General features: G+C 47.2%; 2 protein-coding genes across 7 annotated transcripts in view; one reads left to right on the top strand and one right to left on the bottom strand.

Moving 5' to 3' along the window:
- Positions 1 to 71: 71 nt before the first annotated feature.
- Positions 72 to 12,674, top strand: ITGB1BP1 (integrin subunit beta 1 binding protein 1). 3 transcript variants are annotated; one of them, XM_082642056.1, is made up of 7 exons: positions 72 to 218; positions 4,887 to 4,991; positions 7,384 to 7,462; positions 8,747 to 8,883; positions 10,666 to 10,758; positions 11,321 to 11,470; positions 12,339 to 12,674. In XM_082642056.1, the coding sequence occupies exons 2-7, from the start codon at positions 4,920 to 4,922 to the stop codon at positions 12,351 to 12,353; spliced, it is 546 nt and encodes a 181-aa protein (XP_082498182.1). In that variant the 5' UTR covers positions 72 to 218; positions 4,887 to 4,919; the 3' UTR covers positions 12,354 to 12,674. The 3 variants fall into 3 exon arrangements, with proteins under 3 accessions (XP_082498182.1, XP_082498180.1, XP_082498181.1); XM_082642054.1 differs by lacking the exon at positions 12,339 to 12,674 and adding an exon at positions 11,972 to 12,238 and having other exon boundaries at positions 74 to 218; XM_082642055.1 differs by lacking the exons at positions 72 to 218; positions 12,339 to 12,674 and adding exons at positions 342 to 467; positions 11,972 to 12,238.
- Positions 12,675 to 13,564: 890 nt separating this feature from the next.
- Positions 13,565 to 17,813, bottom strand: part of ASAP2 (ArfGAP with SH3 domain, ankyrin repeat and PH domain 2) — a 155,474-nt gene continuing 151,225 nt past the window's right edge. For 2 of the 4 annotated variants that reach the window (XM_082642051.1, XM_082642049.1), the window contains 3 exons: positions 17,373 to 17,443; positions 16,806 to 16,928; positions 13,565 to 15,114 (listed from right to left, as the gene is read on the bottom strand). In XM_082642051.1, the coding sequence (XP_082498177.1) occupies positions 15,040 to 15,114; positions 16,806 to 16,928; positions 17,373 to 17,443 (269 nt within the window). In that variant the 3' untranslated portion in view covers positions 13,565 to 15,039. Of the gene's footprint in view, positions 15,115 to 16,805; positions 16,929 to 17,372; positions 17,465 to 17,813 lie in introns of all 4 variants that reach the window. The other 2 variants (XM_082642048.1, XM_082642050.1) reach the window with 1 other exon arrangement.

The raw sequence follows: 17,813 nt of genomic DNA, 5'->3' as shown, positions 1-17,813 counted from the left end.
AGGCTCCTCCCTCTGACTTCCGGTCGTAGAACAAGGGGTCGGTCCGGGCACCGAGGGCGGGGTCAGGGCTGCGCCTGCGCGAGGCTTCGGAGGCGGGGCCCGGCGGGCGGTGCCACGGGGCTTGAAAAGCGGGCCCTGGGGCTTTGACCTGGAGTGGCTGCCGCGGCTCTGGCTGTCCAGGCTGTGGGTGTCTGACCCCGGCCGCAGTCGGCGTTGAGGTGAGGCCCGGCCCTCGCCGCGCTCGGGCTGAGCCTGGCCGGGAACGCGGGTCCCGAGGGCAGCGCCGACGGGGAGGCCCGCGGCGGGGCGGATGGGTGGGGCCGCGGGGGCCGCGGTCTCCACCGGGACCCGCCTTCCCTGGGTGGGGGACCCAGGCCCCGAGGCGGCGCGGGGCCGGCGGTGGGAGCCGAGGAGCGGGCCCGGGCCTGCGGGAGGAGGCAGTGCTCCGATGCCGATTCCTGTCTGGGGTAGGACTGCAGCTCCCGTGACGACGGGTGTGGCGTGTGGCGTGTGGCGTGTGTCTGGGTCCAGTCGGAAGGGTGATGGAGTGAGAGCATCCGCGGGGCTGCTCCCCACGTTCCTCACGTCAGGCTCTGATTTGAGGGGCGATGGAGAGCGTTCACTTTTTGTGCGGGATCCTGTTGGTTCCTCCGCGCGTCGTGGCTGTTTCCCCGCAGCGCGGGGCCGGGGTTGCTGTCTGTTTTGTTTACTGAGCACCGGCACGTGGCAGGCGCTCCCGACAGGAGCTGGGCGGGGTCTGGAAAGAGCTTTGGAGCCAACTCTACCAAGGTTCCAAACTTGGCCCCATGCATTACCAGCCTGGTGGCCTTGGGCAAGCTGCTTCATCAACTTTGCGCTTTGCTGCCTCATTGGAAAGGGGCTGTGATACTGCAACCTTGCTGGTCATTGGAGAGGGTCAGAGGTATACACAGATGGCATAAGGGTGTGTGTGTGTGTGAGTGTATAAAACATATCACCTAGCTGGGTGGCAGATGGTAGGTGCTCAGGACGTGGGAGTTGTCATCTGGATGTTATCTCACAAGAAGGTTCTCCGGTTCATTAAGCATGGCCTCTGCCAGGCTGTAGCAGGCATCGGATATGCAGAGCTGACCTAGCCCTGGTGTTTGATGAGCTCACAGTTCTGAGTGAGATAGTTACAAGTAGACAGTAGCCGACTAATGCTGAGATCAAGGTATAAACTCAAGCTGTGGAATACCCATCCCGTAGCCCAACCTGGAGGCTTTCTAGAAGAGAAGGCTGAACTGAGTCTTGGAAGGTGACCGGTTAGCCAAATAAATAGAAGGTGGAAGGGCATTCTAGGCAGAGGGAATGGCAGGAGCAAAGCGTGGAAACGGGGAGCTGAGTGCATGCTGAGAACCGCAAGCCAGTTTGCATTCCTTACAGATTGAGTGTGAAACTGGTTGTGGACGATAAGACTAGAGGTCCACACGAGCCCGGTCATGGAGGACCTTGCGTGTCCTGGCAAAGAGCCTGACTTCAGTCTCTAACTTTGAGGAGCCAACAAAAGATTTTAAGCAGGTTAAATGGCATCTGACTTGAGTTTTAAAGAAATCATTTCAGCTGGAGCTTGGTGACAGAATTGAAGCGGCAAGGAGTCCAGCTGGGACTGATACCGACCAGGGTTCTTGGCCTCCCCAATCAGTAGAAATGGCTAAGAGGCCAGTCCAGAAATTCAGGCAGGGCTTGACTGGGGCTCCTGCAGCTGCAGGAGGGGAGCGAAAACAAGTAACAGGTTCCCTTGCTCGCTACCCGCCCCCCCGCCCCCGCCAAAAGGGGCCCGAGCGGTGGGGGCGAGCTCGTCCCTTACATGGGGTGAGGGTAGGGGTGTGTCCAGGGGTCGGGCGGAGGGGCGGCTGAGGTGTTTCGCCCACCCCCGGGCGGTGTTGAGCACAGGGGGCTCGCGCAGGACACTGCTTTGGCTCTCTGCTCTTCAGAAGTGGCAGTTGGGTTTTTGGCCTTTTTTGTGTCTTGTCCATAATTTGCCCCAACTGCACGTGCATGCACGCAGTTATTTTTAGTTCCTTTATAGTTTCTTTGTATCTGTTACTCGGGAAGACATTTGTCCACTTGCAATCACTGCAGCAAAGGGTCCCAGGTCCCAGCCTGTCTCAGGACAAGGTCCCTCACCCTTGAAATATCTCCTGATGGCTTGTGAATTCCTTAAATTGCATTCCAAACTTTGTGCATTTTTATGGGTTAAGGGTCCATTGCTTTCATCACATAATGAAAAAGTATTTCTATGTAGCCATCGTCTAGGATGATGCAGGCCCTGTTTAGAGACATGGATGAGGGAACTCTTCAGGTCGTGTAATCAGTGCGTCTTGGACTTGGCTGGATATGAGGGCTGGAGGACAGAGAGGAGTCGGTGATTTCCTGGTTTCTACCAGAAATAATGGAATTTACTGAAAGGGAGAGGAGAGGGGCAGCTGTGGAGGGGAAGGGGATGGGTTCTGCTTTAGGCCTTTTGGCCTTTGATGAGTCTGTGGAACATCCAAGTGACAGTATCTTCGGTCTCATTTTTATGCACGAATAATTTAGACAAGAATGATTTGCTTAATTAAGAGCATGCATCAAAATAGTGGCAGATGTCAAAGGTTTTCATAAATGCATTTCCCCTTCAGCTCCTAGATTGATGATGGAAAGAAAGTCTTAAGGAGTTGCAAAGGCCTTATTATGTCGTGATTTTCGAATCGTTCTAGTATTCCAGGGGTTTGAAGAGATGCTTCAGGATTTCATAACAATACTATCAAATTTTAAAAAATCATATTTAAAATTGTTTTATATATATATAGAGAGAGTACTTATATATACTTAAAATATAACGTGCTTAAATATGCTATACAGCGACGTTCTAGCCCATCCGATTATGGTATTTTCTGCTGCCCGGTTAACCCAGTTTTGTGCAGACCTTGGAGTAAGGCCCTCTTGCCTCCTCTTTCTAACTGGGAAGTGTCCTGTGACGGCAGGGCTATCGTTTGCAACGAATTACCCACGGAAGCCTTCTACGTAGCCCCTCTGTTTACTCTTACCCTGTGCAACTAGTGCCCTACCCAGCAGCCAGTCACCTTTCCAAAGCAGAAATCTGACCGTATCACCTGACTGCTGTTTTAAAACCCCCTGAGCCTTCCTGTGAGACCCAGAACAGAACCCCAGCTTTCGCTGTGGCCTGCAAGGTCTCCTGTGGCTCTTTCCCTCCTGCCACTCTCCCTCCTCCTCCTATTCTCAGTCATATTGGCCTCTCACCGGTCTGTGCGCCAGAGGACGTCCCTCAGGACCTCGGCGCTTGCTGGGCGCTGCTCCTCCACGTTCACGGCTGCCCCCGCTTCCCTCGGGGCTTAACTCCCGCTTCCCTCAGAACATCTTTTTCTGTCTAAAATCGTCCCCCCTTCCTTTGATCACTATCTCCTTAAGTTGCTTTAGTTCCCCTCGTAGCAATGATTGTTTCCAAATAATGTGTTTTGTATTTGGTTTTCCTGTTGGTCTGTCTACTCCCTCTAAAAGTGAGCTCCCTGAGGTCAGGGGCTTTTTCTGTCTTGTTCACTGGTGTATCCCCAGCACCTGGTAGGTGCTCACTGGCTACTCAGGAACGAATGAATGAATCACATGTTCTCGTTACTCCGCAAATGAAGCAGAAATATAGAAACAAGTTGGCTGATGGGGCTGATTTAAAAGCTTGGGCTCAGGAGTCAAGTTTTGGGTCAGTGGCCTAAGGTCAGATGGTAGTGAGTGGACTTGGCGGGGGGCCCTCCACATTCAATGGGAGAAACTGTGTGTTGGAGCGGGGCGTGCATTGACCAGCCCGTGGTCTACTCATTCTCTTCCTTCCTCAGATCCCTTGTTTTTCTGACAAGAATTGACCATGTCGGAATGAAAGGAAGCTATCTGTGCAGACTGCTGTCTGTTGAACGTTTGAAGACGATAAGATAGTGTTGGATTCTGTAGTGAGCAGGTTCCTTTGTTCCCTCTGTAGAACTAACCTTTAGGAAGCATTTGTTAGGTTCTCGTATTCATAAATCCTCCTGAAAGATGGGTCACAGTTCCCTTGTCTACAGAATGCAGATTCTAAGCTATCTTCTGTAAGCCCCCTGGCGGGGGGCCGAGAGCTCCAGCACAGACCCTCAGAGAACATCTGTGTCACCAGGTTGCTGTGAGGATAAAGTGAGACAGTGTGTTTAGAAGTACTTGAACTATGAAACATTATGCAGGCTAGTTTGTAATTTTCCAAGTATAATATATGTGCTCCTGTGAAATGTGCAAGGAGAAATCGAAAATTTTTAAAAAGAGATACATAAGCCTGACTCTGGGAAACTTGAGGTCACCTCCTTCCCTGGCCCTACTGGAACGAGATGAGAGGTAGCACCTGGCAGTGTTTTCATGTCAGCCTTTACTTAAAGATAGTTGGAGACTTTAAGAAAAATGCACGTTTCCGAGATGTATCAGTGCCTTCAGTTCTTAGCCCTGCCATTTACAGAACAGGAACCAGAGACAGTGACTTGGTTGATAAACTGATGTGTCACATATTTTACTAACGTCTTGACTTGATTAAAGAGAAGGAAGACACTTGAATATATTGAGAACTAGATGTTACTTCTGAACAGTGCTTTTCACACCTCCAGAGGTGACAAGAAGGTTCCTACCTTTTTGGTTTATTGGGTTAGAATTTTGTGATTCAAAAAGAGAATAAGAATGAAAAAGACTAATACCCACATCTTGTGGTCAATGGAAAATATTTATGTTTTAAGTAAAAGGAATACGCCATGGAACTGGGAGGAACTGATGGTTTTTATTTATTTTTATTCCTATTATGTGTAAAGGGATTTAAAGTTGCTTTTCTCAGTGTATCTAACCAACGCTTGTCCTTCCAGGGGGCGTGCCTCTGGATCGAGCTACGGTGGAAGATGTTTCGGAAAGGGAAAAAGCGACACAGCAGTAGCAGCTCCCAGAGTAGTGAAATCAGTACTAAGAGCAAGGTAGGGCTGAGGCGTGGAGGCCGCAGTCATTAAGTGGTGAGAATTTTGTTTCTTCTGACCGATGCTGCGTGAAGGGTACTAACCCCGGCAGACCCGCTGATGTTCTTCAAACTAGAGGTTTTCACATTCATTGTTTTGCACTCGAGACACCTTGTGCGCTTGATTTAATTTTATTTTGTTTTGGTAGATTTTCTGGAGTTCTTAACTCCGCTAACCTAGAGGGGTCAGGACTTACGAATGGTCTCATTGAAACGCTGATTTTTAAATTGTTTATATGACAGGAATTGCAGGCAATCAGGGAGCTGGATGTCTTGAATTCTAGGGTTTGAGGTGTGTGTGCAAATTATAATTCTGTTTTGTCACGGTGAGTTAGTTGGATAGTGAGGCAAATGCCCTGATTTGAGTGTGCGGGGCCCTTCGAGTCCCAAGTCCTGGTCCACTGGGTCCACTGGACTAGGACTGGAGAGCCTTTCTAAGTCATTCTCCACCCGTGTGAGCTCTCGGTGCCCAGTGCCAGGACTGGGTGGGGCAGGAGAGGAGCCCTCAGCCCACACGCACGGGTGCCCACCTCCGAGGCGCCTCTCACCAGCCTGTGGGCAGCGCCCTGGGTGACAATGGCCACGCTCAGGGACGGACACACGCACCACTGCCCTTCTGGAGTTTCCAGCAGAAGAGGGGAGCGGTGTTGTCACTGAGCTGTCAGCACATAACCAAAAGCACCAAAACCTGACATTTTAGGAGTCCTGTGCAGTCTTAAATGGGAAAATTGACCCTTTTCCTGTCAGGTTTCGGAACTCCTGAAGCTAGCTGAGACCCACCCCGCTGTTACCTAAGTGTGAGGACCTCAGCCTGGGAATCAGGCCCAGCTTCCTGTTTTCTAGATCAGAAAGTGGATAAAGGGAGACGTACTGACCTGCAGCTCGCAGAGTAGGACCAGAGCGCGGTTTCTGATGCCTCAAGGACCAGCTGCCCCGGGCAGGTGGCGGAGGCAGGGCCAGAGAGGTGCAGGAGGGCCACGGGCCCGGAGGGAGGTCTTACCCCGAAGTGATGGCGAGCCTCGTGCGGTTCCTAAGCAGGGTGCTGTGACTCAGATTTGTGTTCTAGGATGATGTAAGCTTCTGCCGTTATAATTTGGAACCTCAGAAAAATAGGCCAGTTTCTCCCTTCCTGTTCTTCTGTTCTGAGGGTTGTTAGGTTCTGACAACCTGTTAGGTTTTCCTGTGCGGGGGGGTAATTTGGAGCACAGAGCCTCACTCTGTTCCACACGCCCCAGAAGCCAGCCTGACTTTGTAACGGCATCTTAATTCCAACCCCCCTTCCCTCACCCTTTGAATATTTAGTTTTTTTCCCCAATTTGTCAGTACCACACAAATTGATGTGGAACTTCTGCGTGCATACAGCTCTGCTCTTATTTTATATTCCAAGAAGTGCCATTATTAAGAAAGGGAAGAAATAAGGCTTGATACATTTTTTGATTCACTTCTTAAACGTCTAAAAATTTGAGTGTACTTTTAAAATTTAATTTTGATTTGAAGTGTAAAAAAGTGATTTTTTTTTTTTTTCTTTTTTGGTCCAGCTGTGCAGCTTGCGGGATCTTAGTACCCCGACCGGGGATTGAATCTGGGCCCCGTCAGTAAAAGTGCCAAGTTCAAACTACTGGACCGCCAGAGAGTTCCCAATAAGTGATTTGTTTAATCAAAAGTTTTTACTGTTATTTCTAAAAAATGAGAGTATGATGCTGTAGAACAAACTATATTAACATGTATGATTCTTTGAATTTTGCTTAACAGATTTGTTGGTTTTTCTTTATAATTCACATTGCAGTTATGCTCTGGTCCGCCAGTCGGCCTGTGTTTACCTGTTGTAGGCCAGGTAGTAGTTGGAGTCATTGCAGATGCTGGGGTGAGAATTAGGAGACATAGATTAGAGATCTGGGGTGTTTACTAGATGTAACCTTGGGTAAATCACTTCACCTCTGTCTCTCTGCTCATTTACAAAACAGGATAATATTAACTCCCTGCCTGCTTTCTGCACAGGGTTCTTTTGGGGTTCTTTGGAAATATCACAAAAGCAAGGTGTAGGTTTTCACATATGACATAAATATCAGGTATCTTACAAGGAGATACAGGTAGTGGCTCTGATTTAAACTGGGAGTGTTGACCTCACGTTTATCCAATATTGTGTGATGGGAAGAGCAGTTGGGACTTTTTTTTTGGAAGTTTGCTAAGGAATTTGTCTTATCTGTCACAGTCGATCTACCTGAATAATTGACCTGATTTTATATGTGTTAATTCAACTATAATAAGTCATTTGAACATTTGGTAGAGAACTTGAGAGAAGATAGTGCTTCTAACTGCATTTACAATTTTTCTGTTGGTTTGTTATTTCTCAGTCTGTAGACTCCAGCCTTGGGGGGCTTTCTCGATCCAGCACCGTGGCGAGCCTCGATACCGATTCCACCAAGAGCTCAGGTACGGAGGGCGGATCATTTGGGCGAAGGCTGCTAACTGATGCTTGTGCAGTTTTGCCAGAGTAGCACGAACAGTCCTTGAGTATTTGGGGTTTTCTTCCTCTGACCTGCCAGAAATGGTCCCAGGTCTGGTGGAACGCGGGTTGAGGTGGGTGTGAAAGCCGCTGCCTTGGAGCAAACTGCTCTTAATGGTCGTGGAGCAAAAACTTGTGGAAAACTTCGTGGTGGCAGCTCAGGAGTGTCAAAACGGCTCTGTAAGAAATGGGCTGGCCGATGGTGAATGATTTTGGAATTACATTCTTCGTGGGGGGTAAGACAACGTCCTGCCGATTAAAAAAACTTAACACCAGGAGCATGTGGTCGTGAGGGGAGCGTCTGTCACAGGCCCTTGAAAACATTGATGCAGCCTCCCCAGAGGAGCAGCTCTTCAGAAATCACAAGGTGGTTTTGGCCCGCCTGCTAGCCGGTGTCTAATTGGAAACCTACTACATTCATTTTCTTGTATAAAATCCTTCCACTTTTCCTTTCGGGATCATAGGCGACTCGATCCATAAAAGGTGGTAGGAGTGGGAGAGAAGACGTAAAAGGGAATATAGTAGCATAAGGTCTATTGTCTTTACTTCCAGATGCTTTAAAACATTAAAAACATGGGCATCTTTTTATTACATACACATAATCTAAAAGTGACCACAGAGTATTCCTTTACTATTGCAGACGTTGTAAAATCCTTTGTGGTACTTTTGTACTGGCTGGATTTTACGGCACACACAGTCCTTCACCTGTTACCATCTGTTTTGTAAGAGACTTCCTGTCTGGCATTATTCCATCTACATTGAAAAAAAAAATTTCTGGTCTTTTCTGACCGAATGGGAGAGGTAGATCAGGTTTCCTGAATCAGGAAAGAAAGCTAAAAGTGAAAGGTAAAAAGGGAGAAGAAACCAAAAAATAATTAAATGTCATATGCATTACAAAGGTACTCAGCCACTGTCAAGTTGACAATTTAGTTTTCTTCTTTCTGAAGAAGAAATGAAGCATAGTAATAATTTATTCCTTTTGAGATTTTTATATATTTAGTACATTGTGAGTCACTGAGGAAAAGGTTAGTGAAATTTTTAATTCTTTCCCATGACATCAAAAAGTTTGCATTTAAAGTTTTTAAATTTTTATTAAAGGTTAACTTCTGATGACACCATCTGTTTCCTGGCTGGGGAGAGGTTGAGGATACCCTGTAATGCAGCTATTTCTTTTGAAGTCTTACTCTTACTATTTTTCTTTTCACCTTTAGGTCAAAGCAACAGTAATTCAGATACCTGTGCAGAATTTCGAATAAAATATGTTGGTGCCATTGAGAAACTGAAACTCTCCGAGGGAAAAAGTCTCGAAGGGCCACTAGACCTGATAAATTATATAGATGTTGCCCAGGTAAAAAAAAAAAAAAAAAAGTTCAATTTTCTCAGATTCCAGAGTGAACTCATGGCTTTGGAGAAAGACAACACTCTTCCAGGTCTCCTCACTGCTTCTCCTGAAGCCGTGCTTTTATCGCTGTTATGTTGTTACTGAGCGCTGGGGTCAGAGGAGGTACAGGGCACCTTGGATACCAAGTGGAAGAGGAACACAGGGACACAGTCCCTTCCTTCGCACAGTGCTTTTCACTTTTTCTGGGGCTGACTGTTTAAATGGGGAGCCGAGTACGGTGGCTGGGTACACACCACAAGCTTCTCTCTAAAACAGTCTGGCAAGTCTTACTGTATCTCCGTTGAACTAGGTTCAGCTCTTTGAATAATCTAATTCATAGTGGTGTTGACCTACCGTATCTATTTATTCATACCCTGTTTCCTTCACCACGAAGGAAAATTTAGTGTGAAAATTAAGACAGATCAAGGTGTGAGGTTTGTGCCTCAAGTATTGTAAGGTCCGTACCCTTGCCAGAGATGGGAGTGGATGAGCCAGACTTAATAGTGTCAACAGTTAGTAACTTGCTTCCCAAGTTTCTAGAAGATGCTTGTCTTTGTGTTCATTAACAAAGGGATATTACTGCAATGGGAAGAGTCCCTTATCAATGTATAGAGTGCTGGTTACTGCTAAGAGTATATAGTCTCTTCACTCATGGAGATGGGATCCTTAAATACACCGTTTCATGTCCTCATTTAAGTGAAGGAAGTCTCCGGTGTCTCAGGGGAAATCAGCTGATCTAATCTGCCATTTAATATAAATATAAAGTCATTCCAACATGCAAGCAGCAACTAATCTAAGTATTCTACTGAAAGATCGCTAATAACGTTTTCTCCCAAAAGTACACTAGGATTTTCATTCTGACAAGGACTGCTCAATTTCTCACATCACTAGAAATGGGGCTTATCAGAATTCCATTATTGACGATAGCATTGCTATTCTCCCATCTGTTGGTTCTCGGAATTGATTTAACCTGCTGTGAGAAATGATTGGCAAGAGTTCACTCTTGCATGTGAGGACCCAAGAATTAAGGTCGGTGGACGTGGCCCATTTACCATAACCTCTTTAGTGCAGGCAAATGGTTCCACAGAAACACTGACCGTATGGAATATCTACTGATTGCCAGCAATATCATATTTATTTTAGAGAAGGCAAGTTAGGCGTTACTTAACAGGTAAAACTGGACCATCTGCTAGGGAAACCATCAGGCATTATCTGCTGTTTTACTTGTTTCTGAATAGCTCAAAATACTGATATTTTTGAGAGCCGGGTAACCATTCTTCAAGCAGCGTTTACTTGTCCAAAGCCCTGGGGCGCTGGGAATAGCAGACGTATCCAACCCCCGGGTCAGATGTTAGGCGGCTGAAAAAACGGCTCTTGTGGCTTGTTACCTGTCATTAAATGTGCTGACATGAGTGTCAACTGTGAGTAAAGGGCCTTAATGTTTCTAATGTAAATATTTAAGCCTCGCTGGGATCTGTGAGGAGTATCCGTTTGTAACTGGGGTTAACAGTAAGCACGGGGTACATGGATCTGAGTTTTGGTCAAATTTGCAGACTGTAAAACAGGTGGGGGGATATTTCTTCTGCCTCTTTGGAGAGAAATTCCTGCTGGGCTGTTGTATGCCCCACATTCTTTAAAGGGTTTGGGTTTGTGATGGCCAGATGCTAAAATTAAAATTGACTAATCAGAATTAGGAATGAAACATAATTTTTTAAAATGTATATTATGTAATTTATTTTTACTTTAAAGCAAGATGGAAAGTTGCCTTTTGTTCCTCTGGAGGAAGAATTTATTATGGGAGTTTCCAAGTATGGTATAAAAGTATCCACGTCAGATCAGTATGTAAGTAATTTAATTAAGGGGGAAATGTGTTTTAAGTGTTGGGGAGTTCAGGCCGGGAAGGGCCCTCTTGTAGTTAGGTCTGCTTCTGTTTGCAGAGTGGTTGGTTTGTAAACATTTCTGGCACCTGGTCTTAAAACTGACCAATTTCCTAGGGTAAATGAATAGGGGCTTTTGCTTCTGTGTGTGTAGGGCCCAAGCCAATCCCCTCCCGTCCCCCGGCTGGTCCCCTAATGCAATTTCAGCTTAGGACCCCATGCCAATGCAGAGCAGGCATCAGCTTGGAAGCTGGGCATAGAGGATGGGATCGTAAACTTAGATCATCTCACTCCATCTTCCTAGAACTTAAGTAGGAAGGTATGATCCTAAAGGCAAATTGGCCCATAACTGATCATCCTAGAATGTCCCTTTGGGTGAAAAATCTGTGAAACTATACTTTCTGCCCGATCCATGGATGGATATGCTCAGTTTAAAACCTCATGATAAATTCTGCACAGGAAAATGCATTATAAGAATGGAGAAACATGTAAAATAGCGTGGTCTTTCTTTTCCCTGATTTCTGCAGGATGTTTTGCATCGGCATGCTCTGTATTTAATCATCCGGATGGTGTGTTATGATGATGGTCTGGGGGCAGGAAAAAGCTTATTGGCTCTGAAGACCACAGATGCGAGCAATGAAGAATACAACCTGTGGGTTTACCAGTGCCACAGCCTGGTGAGGTTTTCAGTCTCCTTGGTCATTAGTCTAATAATTCATCAAACAAAGTGGCAAAACCAGAGGCTGTTTAGTCTTCTCAAAGGCTGAAGAGATGTTCTCCGCCATGTGCCTAGCAAACACCTGGCGTAACAAGAGAAATGAGTGTATCAATCAGGCCCCAGGTCAGCCGGGCCGGACCTCCTGCAGGCTGTGAGCTGTTTGTTAGGCCGGGAGCAGATGTAAAGCTGGTGAGGGAAAGCGGTGTGTCCTCCAGGGCAGAGCCACGCCTTTCCGTACCTTGTTGTTCTGACTCATGAGGGTCCCTCCCAAGGCCACGGGGTCCTGTGTTACCACTGCGTGCACTTCCTGCAGGGGCAGAGGAACACGGTGACGCAGGCAGGCCAGGTCCGGGGCTTTCCAAACCTGGTGACGTGTAGCTTCAGGAGAGGCGTTAGGAGGGTCACGTTTACTTTGGGAAGAGATTTATGAACTCTTACTGTATCTTTTCACTTAACGTAGGAACAGGCACAAGCAATCTGCAAAGTTTTATCCACTGCATTTGACTCTGTATTGACATCTGAGAAACCCTGAATTCTGCAATCAAGGGGAAGTAGACTTCATGTGCAAGCTCAGCTGTTTTCTCAATAGTTCTGTTTTCAATCTGCGGTGGTGTTGAACTATTTTGGAAATATGAGCGATCCTTTGCTCTAGATTTTCTGAAGAAACGCAATATATAAAATATCAGTCGTTTGTTTTTCTATTAAAATGTGTCTTACTTAACAGCGAGTTAACTCTCAATGAAGTTACCTACCTACTAGGACTAAAAGAGCAACGTCACTTGTCGCTTTTAAACACAAATGAGCTTAATAACCTTTATGTGTCGCAGAAGTGCCCTCGGTGATGAATGAACATGGAGAACTTTCTGAGGACGACCAAGGCCGTCTGTCCTGCAGCACTGGCTGGGACACGCTGGTTTCAAACGGTGACACTGCCAGCTCAAGTCACAAAGAGGAAAACTTAAAAAGTGTACTGTCAGGATGACATGCTGGTAAACCACAATAATCATCTTCAGGGTAATTAGAAGTAGTAAAACCTTGAAAGATTACTGCTCATGTTAAAAGTCACACACTGTAAAGAATCTCATGTTCAGTAGGCTAGTGTATTTTTTAAAGGACTGTTTTTATATATAGTGCTTTACTAAAGATTAAAAACATGAAAAACACCATGTCCATTTAAAAGTATTTTATTTTTTTCCAGTCAAAGGACTAGCTAACAAGAAGAGTAGACTTATTAAACATGCTCTAATTATAGGACAATGAAAATAAGAACTGATTTAGGTTATACAATATATACAGTTGCGCTGCAACTAGACCGAAGTAATCAAGTGAATGAACTGAATATCGTACATCTCAGACAGTATCCACACTGTGGACCGTGGTACCCGCCCACCCCTTCACAGATCACACAGTAACCATTAGTCTGTGGACAGATTTCTGAGTCGCCATCCCTAGAAGTCAGATCTGATGGAGAATGGCATGCCAAATGCCAGAATCCTGCAGCTAAGTTCATGACATGTAAACTTTAAATATAAATAGATATCTACAATGTTTTCCTTTCTCTCAGTTGCTTTTTTTTTTTTTTTTTAATTTGCAAAGAGCAAATAACTAGGAAAGGATATTAGTAGGGAAGTTAATATACTTTCTCCTCTGGCGAGAGTAGTGTTAATCACTGCACAACAGCCCCACCAGACTGTAGACTGGAAACATACTTCCTAGATATGTACGTACCAGCGAGCCTGATACAGTAGTGTGGGACTGGTGTTCGCATGCTGATAGGAGTCAACTTTAAGTCCTTACGCAGCTGGCACCAAGTAGTCAGAAGGCTGATTGTAAGATACAGATGTGGGAGCGTTGTATTAAAATATACATAGGAAGGGCGCTGTGCGAAACATCTGTTTACTTTCTGGAATCTAAGAATTAACTAAATGAGGGGTTCAAGAACAGAAATTAACAATTAGTGAAAACAGATGTAGTGCTTTTTAAAAAGACTTTAATTACAGATCTAACACGTTTTCCCCCAGAACTTTGAAAGGCAAGTTGCCATACAACATCATAAAACATTCCAGTTTATGCTGTCTCCCTTTATAATAACAATGAAAAAATACAATGCAATTTAAAAAAAAAAAGCTCTCTACTTACAAGAGTCCTGCATAATAAAGACAGGCTGCTTCAATCAAATGTACCATCGTAACAAATGCAGTAACAGCATCGTCTCCTTGCTTTCCAAGCCTCGTCTTAAATTTCCTCCTTCGCTTTGGGTAAAAACCTAAGTGGTCATCATATGCCTATTTATTCTCTAAGAGTGCCAGAATTTCCAATATACCTACCATGAATCTTACACAATTACTAAAGAGAGGTATGATAGTCAAGTTCATTAAACTAATGAATTTTGATTTTATCATATACAACCTAATCCCCCCACCCCCAGTAGCTTAAGAATGATACGATGGACTTCAGTAGTAAAACCGGGATGTCTGAGAGTCTTCTGTTACCTGGGACCTACAGGTTTCTGATATGCTCTTGATTACAAACAAATGGACAGATTAAATTTCAAGACAGTGTAACTCCCATTCCTGTTGGTATATTATATAAATACAAGACACTAAACTGAGTGGACATTCTCTTGGGCTAGAAAGGGAAGGCGGTGGTACACTCGATAGGAAACAGCAAGTCTGTGGTAATATGGGGGGTCGGTCTGCACCACGGTGCTCTAGCTGTGTGACGAGGGAGGCCCGGGAAGGCAAATCCCAAACACCTACAGTGTAGACACTCGTTTAAAGAACGGTTCTGCGGTCCATCATCCTTAGTTTTTAACCAGATTCAGGGAATGCAGTTAATATAATCTGGAGCTGACTTAACTGCTGTGACATACGCCATAATAAACCATCTGTAGTCGGGTCAAGTAGGCTTGTTCACGACAGGTTACACACACATGCAGGGTACACTGATCGTTGCAACCTCACACACCAGGGCTGGAAAGTACAACGCTTATGTATACATTTCCAGTAAACATTGGGTGCATTTCAAAGGAAATCTTTAAAGAGAAAAAAGTCTTTAAAGGTGAACTGAAGCATCTTATGCAGAAAGTGCGGGCTGGCTATGGACTCTGAAAGCAACAATTTCCTGGCTTCCTAAGAAGAATAATTGTGCTAAAGGTCACCAACCCCAGACGTGGGCCAAGAAAAACAGGACGAGTTTCTTTCCCACACTCAAAACATTTTTAGGTTCAACTAATGCTGTAGATTCAGAATCTTCATTATTTAGTTAAAATAACTTTTCAGTTCACCTTTTGGAAATTCAGTTTTTCCTAATAAAAGTATAGCAATGTTTCATGAAAAACACGAATTATAAAAACAATTCACTGATATATATAAATTGCCTTTGAGTTTTTAAAGCAGAACAGTGGCCTTAGAGAAAGTGGGCTACCGTACGATACAATTCATAAAACAGGTTATCTGGCAAGAGCTCTGGTACCAACAATGAGACGAGACGTAACGTTAAACAGAAGTGGTTTTGTTCAGTAGCAGTTTAGTCAGCAATAAAGTGCACAAATGACACGGGAAACGCTCCTTTGCGACTGGGATCGCCATCGATGTGGCCGATCTGAAATAAAAAGGTTATGTTACACAAATTCCAAATGTTGGAAACTTTGAAGGGCATTACAGCATTTGGAGGAAAAAAAAAAAAAAAGATGTGTTTGGAAGAATCTCTTCTGGGAAAGAATTACTTGGGTACAACATCTAAACTGCTTTTCCTTTCGCTCCCGTCTCAAATAGTGCCAGCCTACTACCCGCAGGGACTCCTATCCGCGCGGGGAGTCGGTATCTGCGCACACGCCCCACCGCGGTCCTGGTGGTCTCGGGGGGCAGGCAGCACAGGATCAGACCACCACCCCGACCTCCCTTTTTGGTTTTGTTTTTTTTTAAATGGATGAAGAAACTGAATGTCAAGTCTGTGTGCTGCCAAGTCACAGAAAGTGGCAAATGTGAGTTGGCCCTATTTAAATGTAGTCAAAGCATTTAACACTTCAGTAAATCCATTTACTTTTCCTCTGGGAAAATTATATAAATTATACCTCAAGTCTGATCTCAACGATGTAAATTAAGTAGTTAAATAAACATCTAAAACGAAATCACCAAAATTTAAATTATTATTTTTGTGTGTGTGAGGGGGGATGCCCTGAGATTATAGACAGCATTTACTTTCTTTATAGCTTTCTGATTTTGCCACAGTTTTTGAAATGAACAGGTGTTTTCCAGATGCCTAAGCCTGGTGTCAGGCTGGAGCCCCATCCTTGTGGTGGGTTGTACACAAGTGTGAAGGCCAGACCTGCCTCAGGTCTCAGGGCCATGTGGGCAGTGGGCGGGCAGAGCCCTGGACGGGCACCAAGGGGCACCAGGAGCTGCCGCCCCCTCTGCCGCCCGCGGCGTCGACTGCGCCGCGTGGAGCAAGGTTGACAGAGGAGGGGGCTCTGGACCCACAGGCACTTGAATCCCTCGAGGGGAGAGGCCACGAGAAGACCCCTGAACCAGCCATGCCAGAGGTGGTGCCAGGCCCCGAGCTGGCTCACAAAGGCCCTGGAGAGAGAACACACAGCTCACCCAGGAGGGTGCCTGGCTAGGGACTCTGACCAACACCCCTCACCCTTGAGAGAGCGGAGCTGTCTCCGTGAGTCCTGGCTACGTCCTGATGGCAACCATGACCCATCTGATATCTGAGCTCAAGCCCCAGAGCTGGGCCGTTAGTGGCCCCCAGGCGGCAGACGCTGCCAGGCGTGCGGGAGCTGTTTGCATGACTGCCCAGTTTATGACAGCCACCTCTCCCTGGGGGCTGCTGTGCCATCGCTGCAACAGTGCTGTCACCGGCCTTTCTCAGGCGAGGTGGCTGTGGCTTAGCAACATAACCACCTTGCCCAAGGTCACCCAGCCTGACCTTGGCCGGGGCTGGACACTCAGGGTCATCAGGGGAAGCGCCACGCTCATCCCATTCCAGCTCCCCGCCAGATGCCACAGCTGGTTTCAGGACGAGCCCGACACCCAGCGTCTCTGCCCTCCGGGTCAGCTCTCCCCCTGCGCCCCACTCCACCAAGCCTGCAACGCCGGGCAGAGGCACTACCGAGAAAGCCAAGGCCTCATCGCAAACCCTCAGGTGCACTCTGCAAACTGCAGCCCACGTGGCCTGTCCGCCCTGACGAGGGAGGACCCCACTCAGAAGTGGGTGCACGGAAAGGGCAGCTGAGGTGCGCCGGGCACAGCGGGCGCCACCCGGGAACAGACCCCCAGGCCCCAACTCACCCACCACTCCTGGTCCTCCTCCCCGTCCACGACGATCACGTCCCCCTCGGAGAACGTCAGCTCGTCGGGATTGTCGGCCACGCAGTTGTACAGGGCTTTGACCCGCTTGGGCTTCAGCTTGCTCTGCGTCAAGAAGAGGGCTCACAGCTTAGTGTGCGGGGAAGCGTCTGCTCCAGGGCAGAGAACTGGGCCACCTTGCTTCCAACTGGTCCCGAGGGCCGCTCGCAGGCCTGGGAGCCCACGGGTGTCAAGATGGGCAGCTCAGTGCGCTTGGGGCAGGGGGACTTCCAGGAGGAGGCCAGCCGAGGAGGGAAAAGAGCAGGGAGCGGGGCGGCCCGGTGCCTGGTGGGCACGTGGGGGCCTGTCCTGGAGCCGCGAAGGGCCCAGCCCACTGGCTGTGGGCTCTGGGTTGCATCCTGCTCCAATCCGAAGGACCAGGTACCCAGGAAGAAGCCTCCCCCACCCCAACCAGGGGAAGAGGGAGAGTTTCCTCTGAGCCCTTGGACGATAACCCACCCGCTCCTGGCCAGGGCAAAGAGGCAGAAAGGAAGGGGCTCGTCCGCTTACCGCCTGTGACTTCCTGGGCATGGGCGCCGGTGGCTGCGTGACCACGGCGTTGGACAGAGGACCCAGAGTTTCTGTCCCAGAGAGATCCACTGCTTTAGGGCCAAAATGAACGGACTTCACAATATGCCCTTCAGTCAACACCACGAGATAGAAACGACATAAATGCCGTCTGTCACAGCCACAAGGCAACTTGCCTGAGATTTCCTAACTGTTGAGGGAAAGTCCCCTAAAGGCCAAAGAACCTTGTGACTTCCATGCAACCTCCCTAGAGTGTGCCGGTCTGCAGGTGTCACAGAGTGAGGCAGATGCCATAACCTCCTCCACTGACTCCCAGACCCCGCCAGGGCTCCCCCACACCCCCGTCCCCATCGGCAGAGGGGGACAGGAATGTGTGGCATGGGACAGAGCAGCCCAGGAGCAGGGGCGCCAGAGGTTCTGCGA

Source organism: Mesoplodon mirus, assembly GCF_964341445.2.
Source record: "Mesoplodon mirus genome assembly, chromosome: 14".
NCBI classification, from domain to species: Eukaryota; Metazoa; Chordata; class Mammalia; order Artiodactyla; family Ziphiidae; genus Mesoplodon; species Mesoplodon mirus.
The sequence above is the reverse complement of the archived record's forward strand: the minus strand, read 5'-3'. Positions and strand labels throughout refer to the sequence as shown.

Excerpts from the sequence above, each read along its gene's own strand:
- ITGB1BP1 (XM_082642054.1), top strand. The coding sequence starts at position 4,920 with ATGTTTCGGAAAGGGAAAAAGCGACACAGCAGTAGCAGCTCCCAGAGT. Across the intron at positions 4,992-7,383 it reads AAATCAGTACTAAGAGCAAG|TCTGTAGACTCCAGCCTTGG; the intron begins GTAGGGCTGAGG and ends GTTATTTCTCAG. Across the intron at positions 8,884-10,665 it reads ATTATATAGATGTTGCCCAG|CAAGATGGAAAGTTGCCTTT; the intron begins GTAAAAAAAAAA and ends TTTACTTTAAAG.